General features: G+C 45.7%; 5 protein-coding genes across 5 annotated transcripts; 2 read left to right on the top strand and 3 right to left on the bottom strand.

Moving 5' to 3' along the window:
* Window positions 1-149: 149 nt before the first annotated feature.
* CNBC4650 (hypothetical protein) lies at window positions 150-1,797 on the top strand (the record flags this gene model as incomplete). The annotated part of the gene is made up of 4 exons (XM_771317.1): window positions 150-516; window positions 583-821; window positions 889-1,705; window positions 1,772-1,797. 4 exons carry the CDS (start codon window positions 150-152, stop codon window positions 1,795-1,797), a joined length of 1,449 nt encoding a protein of 482 aa, XP_776410.1.
* Window positions 1,798-2,988: 1,191 nt separating this feature from the next.
* On the bottom strand, window positions 2,989-3,711 carry CNBC4640 (hypothetical protein; the record flags this gene model as incomplete). The annotated part of the gene is made up of 4 exons (XM_771316.1): window positions 2,989-2,998; window positions 3,053-3,213; window positions 3,266-3,471; window positions 3,525-3,711. The coding sequence occupies 4 exons, from the start codon at window positions 3,709-3,711 to the stop codon at window positions 2,989-2,991; spliced, it is 564 nt and encodes a 187-aa protein (XP_776409.1).
* Window positions 3,712-4,356: 645 nt separating this feature from the next.
* CNBC4630 (hypothetical protein) lies at window positions 4,357-6,285 on the bottom strand (the record flags this gene model as incomplete). Its single annotated transcript, XM_771315.1, has 9 exons — window positions 4,357-4,606; window positions 4,658-4,711; window positions 4,790-4,906; window positions 4,960-5,057; window positions 5,122-5,255; window positions 5,312-5,350; window positions 5,414-5,601; window positions 5,671-5,919; window positions 5,978-6,285. 9 exons carry the CDS (start codon window positions 6,283-6,285, stop codon window positions 4,357-4,359), a joined length of 1,437 nt encoding a protein of 478 aa, XP_776408.1.
* A 789-nt stretch (window positions 6,286-7,074) lies between these two features.
* On the top strand, window positions 7,075-8,713 carry CNBC4620 (hypothetical protein; the record flags this gene model as incomplete). The annotated part of the gene is made up of 5 exons (XM_771314.1): window positions 7,075-7,281; window positions 7,340-7,524; window positions 7,576-8,048; window positions 8,131-8,249; window positions 8,306-8,713. 5 exons carry the CDS (start codon window positions 7,075-7,077, stop codon window positions 8,711-8,713), a joined length of 1,392 nt encoding a protein of 463 aa, XP_776407.1.
* Window positions 8,714-10,867: 2,154 nt separating this feature from the next.
* On the bottom strand, window positions 10,868-13,181 carry CNBC4610 (hypothetical protein; the record flags this gene model as incomplete). Its single annotated transcript, XM_771313.1, has 7 exons — window positions 10,868-11,790; window positions 11,852-12,094; window positions 12,152-12,245; window positions 12,302-12,549; window positions 12,599-12,671; window positions 12,730-13,037; window positions 13,106-13,181. 7 exons carry the CDS (start codon window positions 13,179-13,181, stop codon window positions 10,868-10,870), a joined length of 1,965 nt encoding a protein of 654 aa, XP_776406.1.
* Window positions 13,182-13,247: the final 66 nt, after the last annotated feature.

The following is a 13,247-nucleotide window of genomic DNA, read 5'->3' as shown; positions in this document are numbered from 1 at the left end:
ATCGATCTATTATCGATCACGCGTATTCCTTATCCAACCCCCCTTTAAGATTTCCCTTAGGCACGACGCCAACGAGGGCGAACGATCACCGATCAGCGAAAATTCTTATCGCCATCTAGCACCCACCATAAGCCGGAATCACCTTTGAAATGCCCAAGGAACATATCAGGAAGCGGGGAAAGAGAAAGACAAAGGCAAACGACGACCCTCCCCTCCAGCCCACCACCGATGTCTCAGAACCAGAGCCCTCAGTCTCCACAGGTATCCATCCAGCCAGAGCTGCTATGCTTGCTGGGCAATCCATTCCTGTGCAGACTCATTCTCCGTCTCAAGATACTCAACTGGAGGACAGTGAACGGGAGGAAGCCGACCAAACTCAGTGGATTAGAGGGCCTAGAATGGAGTCTGAATTCCCTTTCGGAGTCTTGGATCCGGACGTCAAGGCTTATTTCAAGAGCATAGAAGAGCAGATCAAGGATTGGGAAGGAGTGTCTTCCGCTGGAGAGGAACGTGAAGGTGCATTTCTTTGAAGACTACTTCGTAACTGCGATAAATGTACTGATGATTGGTTTTTTTCTCTAGACCGCCAAAATTTTCTGTCCTCTGTCCTCTCTGAACTTCGAGGGCATGAGCTTTCAGCTGCAACCGACCCTGAAACTTCTATCATCCTCGAACGTATTATGCCCTCATTAAGTGACTGGGGCCGTAGAGTTATTGGTGACTCTTTTGGCGACAAATGGGAAGAACTCATCCGGCACAGGTTTGGAAGTCACGTAGTCCAGACGTGGATGACTCTGGCAGCTGATACGTTGGATCGCGAAGTATGCTCTTCTTTTTATTATGTTGTCTACTCTACCATGCTTATACTGATGAATATTCCCATTTCAGTCCAAAGACATTTGGCCTCCTCAACAGGCCAAGCAAGACCCCCTGGCAGGCCGACTGCCAACCATGACATTACTATTTTCTTCGGTCATTACCACCCTGCTTCCATCAGTTCATCTACTCATCTCTTCCCCTTATGCATCCCCGCCCATCCGTCTCCTCCTGCTCATCCTAACGCCTCGCCGGGTTCTTCCAGCTCTTGGATCTGAGAGAAGTGCAAACGAAGGCCTGATTCGAAGCAAAAAGTCAGACAAGTGGAGAAAGAATCAAGAGGTCAAAGGGAAGAGTATCCTTGGCGATGACCAGTCCACCGCCCAGTCGTCAAACCGCGCTCTACCGGAGGATCTTCGGCTATGTAGGAAGGAGATACGCCAAGCCCTTATGGAAGGTCTTGGTGAGGCAGAATGGAAGGCCATGGGGGTTGATGCTGTAGGCTCCCCAACCGTCCAGCTTATTCTTGAGTTTGAAGTGGATGAGGGGGATGCAGAAAAACAAGGATCTTTGTTTGATGTACTCACTGAGGGTATTGTAACTCAAATCTGCTCCAACGATCAATCAGTTTTCGAAGCTCGACCATACCTTCTTTCTCTGATCACGACACAGACTGGCACTCGCTTGAGCGAGTGTATTCTGTCTCTAGCACCGCAAAAGGTATTTGATGCCATTTGGAGCACCTATTTTGAAGGGAAATTGGGTAAACTTGCAGGTCACCCTTACGCCAACTTTGTGGTGGCAAAAGGAGTCTCTAGATTGGAGCTGGGTAAGATAGAAAAGTTGATTGAAGAGGTGTTGGGGAATAGTGGTGGTAGAGGATTGATCAGTGAGTATTTGACAATAACGTTGTGGCATTGTATCTAGTGCTAACAATATGAACAGAGGCTGCAAGAACAAGTGTTGTACAAGCCCTTGTAGATAGATCATTGGTTCTTACGGACAGCCAGAGAGCAGTCTTCGACGTATGACTCTTTTTAGTAAACTACTACCAAAACACTGACATAACCCTTCTGCATATATCAGCTCATCAAATCATGTTTGGAACTTCCTCATGACAAACATGCTTTCCTCGTACCTTGTCTTATGGTTCTTAAGACATTCCCTGTAGGTTTGCTCTTGCGTAGATACAAGAGTGGAAGGGGTATCGTCTGACCTTTCTCTAAAAGATGTACCAGGCCATTTTAGCGGGTGAAAAAACGACCTCTCCCGAGCCAGCAGACGAAAACATGGCGGATGATGACGTTCAAGCCGAGGCCTCGTTCGCGGCGGCCGCTCGTTTGTCGGCGTGGCAGAATAGAAGGAGTGCAAAGCCTAAAGATGATTTGGCCCCCAACATGCAAGGATGCTTAATTCTGCAAGCAATGGTCGGGATGGAGCAAGTGAATGAGATCTTGCTCGAAAGGTTAGTCACCTCTGCGTCAGGCATGGGTTTTTTCCCTTTCGCTAATGGGGGATAAACAGCTTGATTTCTCTTCCCATTGATTCAATCATCGCATACGCCAAATCACCGATTGCCTCCCATCTGCTTGATAAAGTCTTTTTAGAGCGTTCTGTCCCTCTCAAGTACAAGAAAAAGATGATGATGATGTTCATGAAGTCATATAAAGAGTTGGTGGAAGACAGATTGGGTAGTCGAGTTATGGATACGATTTGGGAACAAGCGGATGGGTATATGAAAGTACGCACGCATCTTCTCCACGTGGATATCTCAGCTGATTGCTATTGTTGGACAGGAAAAAATAGCTCGCTCATTAATACCTTTTGTGACCGAATTAGGGGGTTCACAGTATGGTAAATTCTTCATTCGCCGGGCCGATATTGTGTTGCTTAACCGTCGCCCGGATGAATGGCGAGAAAAGGTTCTGTCAGTAAGACATCATTTTGCTCATCAAAAGGAGGCGTCTACTCCGTTCCTTGGACCGAGAGACGACGTTATAAAAAGGAAAAAAGAAAAGGACGAGAACGATGAGATTGATAGATTATTCGATAGCATGGATACAAAGAAAAAGCGCAGAATTCAGAAATAGATGATACTGTGCCATGGAGTCCGATGCATATTTACTGTGATGATACAACATTTTTTGGGCAAAAGAAAAAAAAAAATTGGATTTAAATTTCGCTGTGAAGACTATCAGCAAAGAGCTCATCATAAACTGAAATAAACTCCACATACTCGGCAGGCGCACTGCGTAACCACCAATCAATGGCACCCGAAAAGGCAGCAAAGGCAACACCGCCGCCTAACATAGCAGTTGGCCCTGCGTTACGCGCTAAGATGGCACCTGTAAGGAATCCTGCGGAGACACCGTTATAGATGTCGTTTTTTGCTCTGTACTGTTGATCATAAGCATTATCAATAGGATAAAAATGGACCAACAATGCTTACTCCTTCAATGCAGCATTCCACGCCTGAGTACACCATACCAACTTTGGCAAACCCTCTACCGCTTGACCACATGTTCCTCCCCATTTCTTTGAAAACAAACATCGTCTGAGCCCTTGTTGTTGTGAGTTTATTAGAGGCTCGTGACAAGGGGTCTTCGTATGCAAAAGTAGCGGACATCAGAGAAAAAAAGCCACCGATCGCAAGGCCTGAACAATGAAGTACATGAGAAGACATCCTTTTAAAGACCAGTGAGACTCACCTCCAACGCCAGCAATGGTAACTTTCAAGGGACAACTTTCCATGACCATGCCCATATATCTCTGGTACTTCAAAGCGGTTTGCATCTCTTGACGTTCCCAGTCGCTGGTTCCGGCAGGAAGAGGTTCTTGTCCCGGCAGGTATATGGGCGGTAAAAGGGGCATCGCGCTGGGAAGAGGGATTGACATGCTAGCTGTTGTAGATCACTCCAAGTGAATTGACTGGAGCTGGACAAAGGGCCAATTCTTGGTTAATAGACGAGCTGCCGGTGTCGAGAAGGACGAGAAAGAAATTGTCGGAAAAACAAATAGGATGATAAAATACGTGGTGAAAAACGATAAATCAATTCGCGTTGAGTCTACAGATTTTTTTGGTTCCGTCCTTTATCTCCTTTTTCTCTTATAACTACGGTGTTACTAAAATAAATAAACTTCGATTATGCGGGCCGGCGAGGACCGGCCATATTATAACAACGCATGAGCACTCTTTTGACAATTCAAACGAGTCAAGTCTGAACGAATTACCTTCGGCTAATCGGTTTCCAGTTGTTGTCGGGGGACAGTTATTCGTTGCTACGAGCTAGTATGCCACCGAGGTTATTGAAAAGACGTTGGATGGGGACGTGCGAAAAGCGAGGGGATGGGCCGTTCCAGAAAGGGTAGGGTCTAATATAGCGTGTAGATACGTTTAGTTGCACGCAAAGTAGTACGGTTATGTGCCCTGCGTTCAGTTCGGTAATTTGATCACCACCTCAACTATAGTTCAAGTCCAGTACATTGAGAAGGCTACGTCCTACATCACTCAAACGTTATCAAAGCCTATTATCCCCTTCATCAGAGTGTGCCACCATTCTCAGTTTCAAGCTTTGAGTTGCTGGGATGGCACTGATTAAGTCCATCATTCCCCCCCAGCACAAAATTATTACAAGTATAATGGATCTCGGGGTGATCTTGTTTACCTGGCATGATATCCATGCCCTCAAATGTCCAATCATGACATGGTGTCAACTTGGAACAGGACATCCAGGCGATCCTGTTACCCAAAGCTTTTCCTGTGAAATTTTTCAGGTGGATATCATACCACCTTTACAATCAATCAGATCCAGAAACGTGTCAATCTTATAAAAGAACCTACTCGAAGAGACCGGAATCTGTAAATTTTTCACGGTCTAAAGTGAGATAGGTTAAGCTGTGGAGTATCATTCATCAGCACGATATATAGTCACCGCCTTATTACAGAAAGTTAGTAAAGTAGAGCGAAACCCACTCAGATTGGACGACGAGAGGATGCCATATATCCTCCATGTAGACATCCTTTACTGTCACGTTACGACAATATCCATACCCACCACCCCCACCGTTTGGTGGCTGTCCGATAGAGTATCTGCAATGTGGTCAGTTCTGGGCAAGGCTAGTTGATGTCAGTCGGACACTTACCCTAACCAAGATTTGAAATAGACACCTTGATAGGCTGGGCACTGATTAGATGGATACAGTCGAATATCCTCCATAAATACATCTTCAATCACATCTTTCTATATGAGATCAATATCTCGACAGTCAGCTATGAAGGCGATCCTAAGGTCCGACATCACTTACCACGCCCGCGTACTGAGCAATCGATCCAAAGGCAATACCCGTCCCTCCGTAACAAGTCACATTACGAAGTGTGATGGATGTACTATTTGGCTTCAATGCTACACAATCGTCGCCACCCTGGTAAATCATATTCTCTATATCCATTCGGATCAGGAAAGTAATTTTTATTACCAGTTGAACGAAAACGCACCGTAAGTGACATTGTGACTCTGGTATGTGTCACTTCCATCTGTAAATTTATCATTTTATCAGCACCTACACTCCTTAAGCCCATCATCCTATGTTTACTCACCAGTGTTCTGAAGCCAGTTCTTCTGATCACTGGAAGATTCCGGGTTGAAGCTAGTAGCATTAACGTAGAAATCTTTTATGTACACATTTTCCGAACCCCATATGAGGGAAGCCCAAAATTGTGGCTGGACAATGCTGAAATTTTTTATAATGACGTTTTTGCTGTTTTTGATGGCCAATGACATGGGCCTGTTGAAATGAAGTCTTGTTCAGAACGATGACAAGGACAATACAGGCTAGCCTGAGAAACCGACTCACCGCCCGAACTTATTTCCGTAGTCCTTTGCGTAATCATACCAAGCTTGTCCATTTCCATTTATCCCTCCTTTATCATTCCCCTCGAGAATGTAATCATTACCCCTCACCACAAATGCAAGTGATTGATTTTGGAAGCCAAGAGGCATCCGATTTTCAATCCATGAAGAGACGTTCGCGGAAAAAGATAGCCAACCATGAAGATCAAGAACGGAGTTGGAAAGATATATGTCAAGGGGACGACTGATTGTGCTACAATCCAGTTAGATTAGGATATATGACTAGAAAGTTGAACAAGACTTGAACATACTAGTTGGCATCTGGTAATCTCACAATGCCGCCGCGACCACACTGATGGACAGCTTTCTCAAAGTTGTATGAGTCGTCTGCTCCTTCTCCCAAAGTATGTAAGACACAAAGGGGTCGGACAAGCCCTGTGGAGAGGTCTTTGTGCTCTGGGTGGAATTCAAATACCTCATGGTGATAGGGCCAAATGCTGTTATCTTTTTCAAGGATTTCAGGAATAATTTTTTGATCTTGAGATTCACTGAGCACGAAGAGGGATCCCTGCACGACCGCGCTAGATAGAACGCAGGCGAAGAGGCAGAGGAAGCGCATGGTGAAGTTGTTGATTTGTCAAACAATAAAACAAGGCTATTATCAGTTGTCGCGGGAAATGGCGACTGGTCTTAAGGCTTTTAAAGAGCTGATTATCTTTTCACCTTCCGGTGTTGGAATAGTGCCAACGTCCGATGTGGGAAAGCGGTCCGGCATGATTGTCGGCTCGGTGAAAATGCCTCTCGCAGTTAACAGCTGCCGCTAGTATCTTGTAACCCATGACAACAAAAAGATCGTGACTAATAAGGGCTAATGGTGACCCGTCTACACTGGGCATTCAATCCCGACGAAACGTCCCTTGGCAACGAACGAAAGAGTGAGGTGAAAGACGTCGGATCAAAGTTCACCGGCCCCGACGATACCGACCGCTTCACCGGTCGCCGGTCGCCGGTCGCCGGGGCCGGTTCGCTGCTGTTGCTGTCATCATTTTCGATTAATTGAAACTGGTCACGACGAGGAGGCATTAACGACTACTACTAACTATCGACTGGAGGAAAGTAGGATTAATCTTACTGTGCAAGGGCGGTGTCTCCTCAGTGAATTGAATTGATGTCAATCCTACGTCCTTCTTCAATGTTATAATACTACAGAAGAAAAACCATCTTGTTTTGTCCACTACTTACTATACATACGTACCTTTTTTCTTTCTGACCACAGTCAAGTGTCAAGTGTTGCCTTATTTGTGAATCGTGAGTCTTCTCTATCTCATCATTATTACTTGTCTATATTTCTAGTTAATATACGTAAACTTACATTACCTTTATTTGAAGTGTCCTCGCCGTAAGCGATATGGTGCTGCCACGATTTTTGAACACAGGAGTCTTGTGCCCTATGGTATTATCAACCTGCTGGGCTGTTCTTCATATTATGCAATATGGCTTCGCTATCACTAGCTTGAATGGTATCCAGCAAAGTGTGACCTGCCAAAAGGCAGAAAATCATACTGGAATTCTTCAAATCCCTATCGCAATCCCGGTCGATTGTATACCTATGACGGTAGGTCCTCTCATAATGGAAGTATAAGAAGCTCATGAGGGTGGTTATGTCATTGTAGACTTCTTCATTTGGGCTTGTGGTGTCGATTTTCACCCTTGGCGGTCTTCTGGGATCCCTTGCTACTAGCACAACCACTTTGCGCTATGGTCAAGTAGCGACTTTGCGTCTTTCAGCTGCTATGGTTCTTGCAGGCTCAACTTGCATCGGTTTTGCTGAAGGTACAAGTTCCATGTTAATAGGGCGGTATGTCTCCAATGCGAATTGTATGATAATCGTTGCTCATCTAGTGCTTAGCGTCTTTGTTGGCATCGGTTGCGGCCTGTCGACTGTAACTGTTCCTGTTTTCGTAGCACAATTAGCGCCTCCATCAATGAAAAGATCTTTGGGCATTTCGAATCAAATATCGATTGTTATCGGCATGCTGGCAGCACAGTCATTATCCTTCCCTTTCGCCCATCCCGATCGTTGGCGGTTTGTCTTCATCGCGCCCGCTATGCTCGCACTGATTCAACTCGCGGGAAGTCTGTTGGTGAATAATCCTGTAGTGGAATCACAGGAGGCCCCAGAGATCGAAGCCCTTCTGGAAACATCACAGGAGGCGGAGACATTGACTATCAAAGATCTTTTCCTATCTCGCGAACCCGATGTTATTAAAGGATGTGAGTGCAGTGTGACACTGTATCTGAAGAGCTTCGTGCTAATGTTCGATGTTCGGTTACGAAGTCCATGTCGTTCTTGCAACACAGATGTCGCAGCAATTATGCGGTGTTGCACCAGGTACAAATATGCATCTACGCAAGCTATCTGTAAAGCAAGCGGCTGACTAGATTAACCACTTTCCGACAATAGTGATGTACTTTTCAACACGGATTTTAACTCCAGTATTTCAGGGAGACTCTCGGCTGATGGCTCTCATCGTGGTCTTGATTAAGCTTCCCATCACTGTACTTCCAATATTTTTGGTTGAGGTATGACCGGTCTTATGTTTATTATAATTACTATTATTGATCGAATGTCGTGACAGCGACTTGGCAGTAGGCGCCTCCTCGTCTTGCCCACTTCTATCATGTCCTTCGCTGCTTTGCTCCTGGCATTTGGCATCAATACCAATGCTGCAGGTCTTTCAATTGTTGGTATCATCCTCTTCGTGGTGGCCTTTTCAGTTGGACTTGGGCCTGTGACATGGGTGGTACTGCCGGAAGTTATGCCCAGCCATGCCGTTAATGCTGCAGGAAGCGTCGGTCTTGCTTTAAACTGGGTTTTGAACTTTGCCATGGGGGCCGCTTTCTTACCAATCCAACAGACGCTCAGTGGAGGAGTAGAATCTAAAGAGGGAAACGTTTTCTTCATACTCTCAGTGACTTGCGCCATTGCGGCCTTTGCTATCAGACTTACCTTCAAAAGATATGACAGAAGAATAACTCTAGCTTAATGACCTTGCTCGCACTTGGTTCGATAGAATGCAGCAATGTGATAGACCTGCCTCCTCTGATTTCTCACAAATTTAGCATTGCATTAATCGTTCGTCCACCGCCTTCATTCATGATATTGTTTTTTTATGATGAGATATAAATCAATAAAAAGAACTTATCTGACTTCTGCCCGACATGCATCATATGCATGCAGATTATGAATGATCCTTAGCAGCCATCAAGCAAATACGTTGTACAATCGGTGCAAACCCATACATTGCATCGAACAGCGAAGGCGCTTGGGTGTCAACACCTTTCGAAAAGAACCATAAGGGATTTATACAGCAGCAGGGATAATAAAGATCGCTCGTGTGCGGATCGCTCATGTTTATATTTTATTACATAGTGTGTTGCACGCTACATTACATTACATTTATAAGGTACTTCCATTTCTTGCCCCATTCTCGTTCGCTCAATTTCTGTATAACTCAAACAACCTCCCAACTCATTTTATCGAACAACCTGGAAGGGCATAGGGGGTGGGAGGGCTTGCTTTGCGCAATGCGCTTTGTATATTCAGTGATAAGCTTGTTTCTTGACGGACACTGAATACGTTTGCCCACCCACCTTGTATGTATGGACGATCAATGGGAACCCATGCATATCATGTGATTAATACCCGTATCTGATCAAATTGCATCTCTGCATGTTCATTATTACTCTGCTATGAAATTGAGGGGGAAAAAACTGACGGTCCTCAGCGGCTCATGGTCACAAGGCGATTCTGTGCTTATGATGAATGCTGGTCTGTGTAACTGATTGAGCCACCTTGCGGTCGCTGTGAAGCCATCCGCTGTGTTATAAGAGATGCCCAGGGATCTTCGCAGAAGGTGTTCAGGAAGATCCTGGCTGGAGCACGGTCGAACCGTGACGGACGCGTGATGATACCGGAAGATCGATCAGCGCCGCCGACTTTACAGATTGATGGTTGGCTCAGGCGCTACTTTATGTCAGCTGTCGTGCAAAGAGTTATCTTGTACTTGGCATAACTTTCCTTATTGCCTCGATGTTTTTGGGAAGACGCCTCTATTCCGTGCATCGATGTAGCAGATTGCGACCTTTTCACTCCCTGTCGTGCATTGGGGGGACCATAATCCGGCTTTTCATGTCCAGGCCGATCGGTGTTGCCTTTGTTACTGCTTGCTGGGGATAGCTGGTTGCCTATTGATTTTGTTGGCCGAGATTGTGCCCGTTTGCCGAATGCTGAAGGAAGCTGGTTGCTGTCCATAGTCAGGGCTTAAAAGATATTTTGCGAAGAGTTTTGTATATATGAAGGACCTGTGTGAGCTCTGCTAGAGACCTGGCTTTCGCAAAGCCTGTTAGCTATTATGGATGCTAATTGAGTACTGAAGAGGATTCCGAGCTTTCAAAAGAAGAATAATGAAGCGAGGAGCTGAGATAGGGGAGGGCACGAGCGGATGTGCTTCTTTAAATAAAGGCTCGACACAGCTCCTCGACGGACATTGGCCAGTCTCCGACCTCTCGTCGCAAACTGGAACGCCTTGGCTGGACTCGCCATGCGTGCGTGGTGACGGAGTGGTGCAGTGATTTTGGCCATTCCTGACCATTTTCAAGCGGTCATTGTGCGTGCAAACGGACGTATTAAGACATGACTATCCACTAAATGGTACTAAATAATCAGCCTCTTTTTAATGATGAAAGAAAAGAGGAGCATTGATATGGTCGTATGAAGTGAAAGTGGTAGTAGTAGTAGTATGTAGTGACATGTTTAATTATTTACACAGCGGAAGTGAAAACTTGTCATTTCAAAGGCAACCAAGGGAGGGCACGGTGGGTTGCATGGGTGGTGCTCGCAGGCGCTGGTGGAGCGTGTAATTGAACCTCTGGGCAAGAAGCTGGATGTAGGCTCTGATGATTTCGTGGTGGTAAGTACTGTACCAGTTTTTTTTTCAACATGACTAAAAATTTATCTAAGTTGTTGATTGCTCGGATTTACTATTAGTCGAGCAATAAAATGTGACATTTAAATAAATAGAGCATTTGAACAAGTTATAATGGCCCATGTCAACTAAACTTTACTGCAGTTATTCAAAACAATTGATACATCCAAGTATTCCCATTCGTTGCCTTCAAAACAGCATATAAATAAACCGCTATGAAATCCAGGATGGTATCTGAGGGGGCTCATCCCACCCTTTTTGCCAGTCAAGTGGCTTTCCTGTTAATGACGGTAGACCAAAGACAGCAGTTGCCAGCCAGGTTTCACCCTCAGCAATGTCACCCACAAGACTAGGAAGAATGCCGCGTGAGAAGATGACATTGGCATTGGGATCAATTTGCACCAGCTGTCCAAGACGTCTTCCGCTTGAAGAACAATTTGATAAGTCCAAAATCCCGACAGCCCCACCTTCAGTCACCGCACGAGCCCATCCCACCTCTTGATCGCCTCCCGGGCTTGTAAGGCCTGAGAACGACTGTATCAGAGCTCGGCCATTGATACCCTGGCCATAGTTTGTCCATCCTCCCTCTGCCGATTTCAACTTTCGTTCAGATGTGATTTTGTGGACACGCAGATACCAGTTGGGTGACGTAGCTTGAGGAGGTATTAACCATGTCTCAACCAAGACATCATTCCAAGGCTTCCATTTCGAGCACAAATGCACCTGTGCAGTACCTCTGCCAACAATAGAGCAGTCAAATGGTTCTCTTCTGACCCGCCAGGTCTCTCCATCTCCGCCTTTTGCACTGTCTGAATTATCATAGAGGGCAATCATGGAGTCACCTGCTAGCTGGCCCAAGTCCATATCACCAGTGGGACACGAAAAGCCAAAGGCGGACGAATAAGAAAATTTGCAATACTTCGCGACTCCATGTCGCATAGCGTAATGCGGCTTTTGCCCGGACGATAGAAGGAATGTATGCCCTCCTTGCCGACACATAATGTGCATTGGGTCGGGGAGTGATTTGATGGGAGGGAAGAGATCGCTTGGCCAACAAAGTTCTTCGGAAGTCCAGAAGGGATGGTCGGGAGGAACACCTAAACAAAGGAAAGCCTTCATACACCAGTAAGGAGAGCCTTATATTTTTTATCAGCTGACAAAAAACGACAATCTCCTGAAAAGTAAAATCAGTCTTACCAGGTGCGTTATAATTCTCAGTCATATTCATACAGTCGAAGCGATATCCTATGTTCAAAGTCCCGTCGCTGCGGAATATGTCCTTGGCATCATTCCAATATCGGAGGTGTCGTAGGACGAGTCCCTTGATATGACCCCATTGAAGTGGCTTCGGAGGTTCCACGTCTGCAAAGGGCATTGCAGATGCTGTAGCAATCGCTGCAAATCGATATACCATAGACCTTCCAAATGGAATTGCAGCTCCTTCAATGCCCGAAGTCAGCTTTAATAATGACGGACAATATAATTATCTCATCTTACCTTCATCGGAAAAATAATAAAAAAAGTCCTGTATAAAGTCTCTGGCCCTTTGCTTGTAGCGTTTACACCTCTCTGGGTCAGTTTCAATCGCCAGCTGCAAAGTAGATACACGTGTTAAGGGAGTTCGCCATCGGAAAGAATATAGCTCACCTTTGCGTAGATCATCTGTGCAACTTGAATAGCAAAACTGGAGCTGTAATAATCGAGTTGTTTAACTTCCTCTGGACCATCACGGCTCCATCCAGCAGAGGATGATTCATGGCCACAGGCAGGGTGACCAGTTAGCTGAAATTCTTCCAGCCTTTCAAGGTCCTTTTCCATCTGGACCGGGTTGTAGAAAGCAGACCCCACAGTGCGCAGGGCAAGATTGGCGAAAACACGAAACCATAGCCAGTTGGCTTAGGTGAAATTGAGCTTCTTCACCCCACCAGATGGGAATCAACTCACTGTCTGGCATCTGCTTTCCTATACAACTCCGTAAAAAATGGCAAATATTTTCTTTGACGGCATCCGTATGTCCCTTGTAATGGTGCATAAGTTCCCAAGCACCTTTCCAATGATGTCTCCGCTATACTCACTGCATAAAAAACCTCGGGAGCGATTGCTACTGCAAAGCTCAAAGGACTCATCTCCACCATTCTTTGGTCTTTGTCTGCGGATGCTCCCCAGTATTCGAAGGAATTGGGATCCGTCCCCGAAGCTAAGCCTTTGATCCAGCGTTCAACCCCAATATACTTGCCCCCACCTAGTAGAAGAGGCGCCAGACCCCAGAGGGGTCTAGCGAAGGTCTCAAGAGCAACGGCTTTCTGATCATAGTGTGTAGCTGTGTTCCCAATGTCTATGATAGCACCGCCGGGAGAAGTATGGTGCGAAAGAGGATCTAGCACTTTTACTCTGGGGTTAGCGATAGTGCTTCTTCATGACCAAGTCGTCGGCGTAATTATGGTCACTCACGAGCTATACAGCCTCGCTCGACATCATCCCGAGTTATAAATGGATTGCCCAGGAAATTGCTTGCCAATGCCACCATTTGGAATGTTTCTGAATGCAAGTATGATCAGCAACCAATCTGCTTTGTATTTGCTGTCGCTATTAC

The sequence above is a fragment of the Cryptococcus neoformans genome, chromosome 3, assembly GCF_000149385.1.
Source record: "Cryptococcus neoformans var. neoformans B-3501A chromosome 3, whole genome shotgun sequence".
Classification (NCBI taxonomy): Eukaryota; Fungi; Basidiomycota; class Tremellomycetes; order Tremellales; family Cryptococcaceae; genus Cryptococcus; species Cryptococcus deneoformans.
Note: the sequence above shows the minus strand (reverse complement) of the source record. Positions and strands in the feature narration are given on the sequence as shown.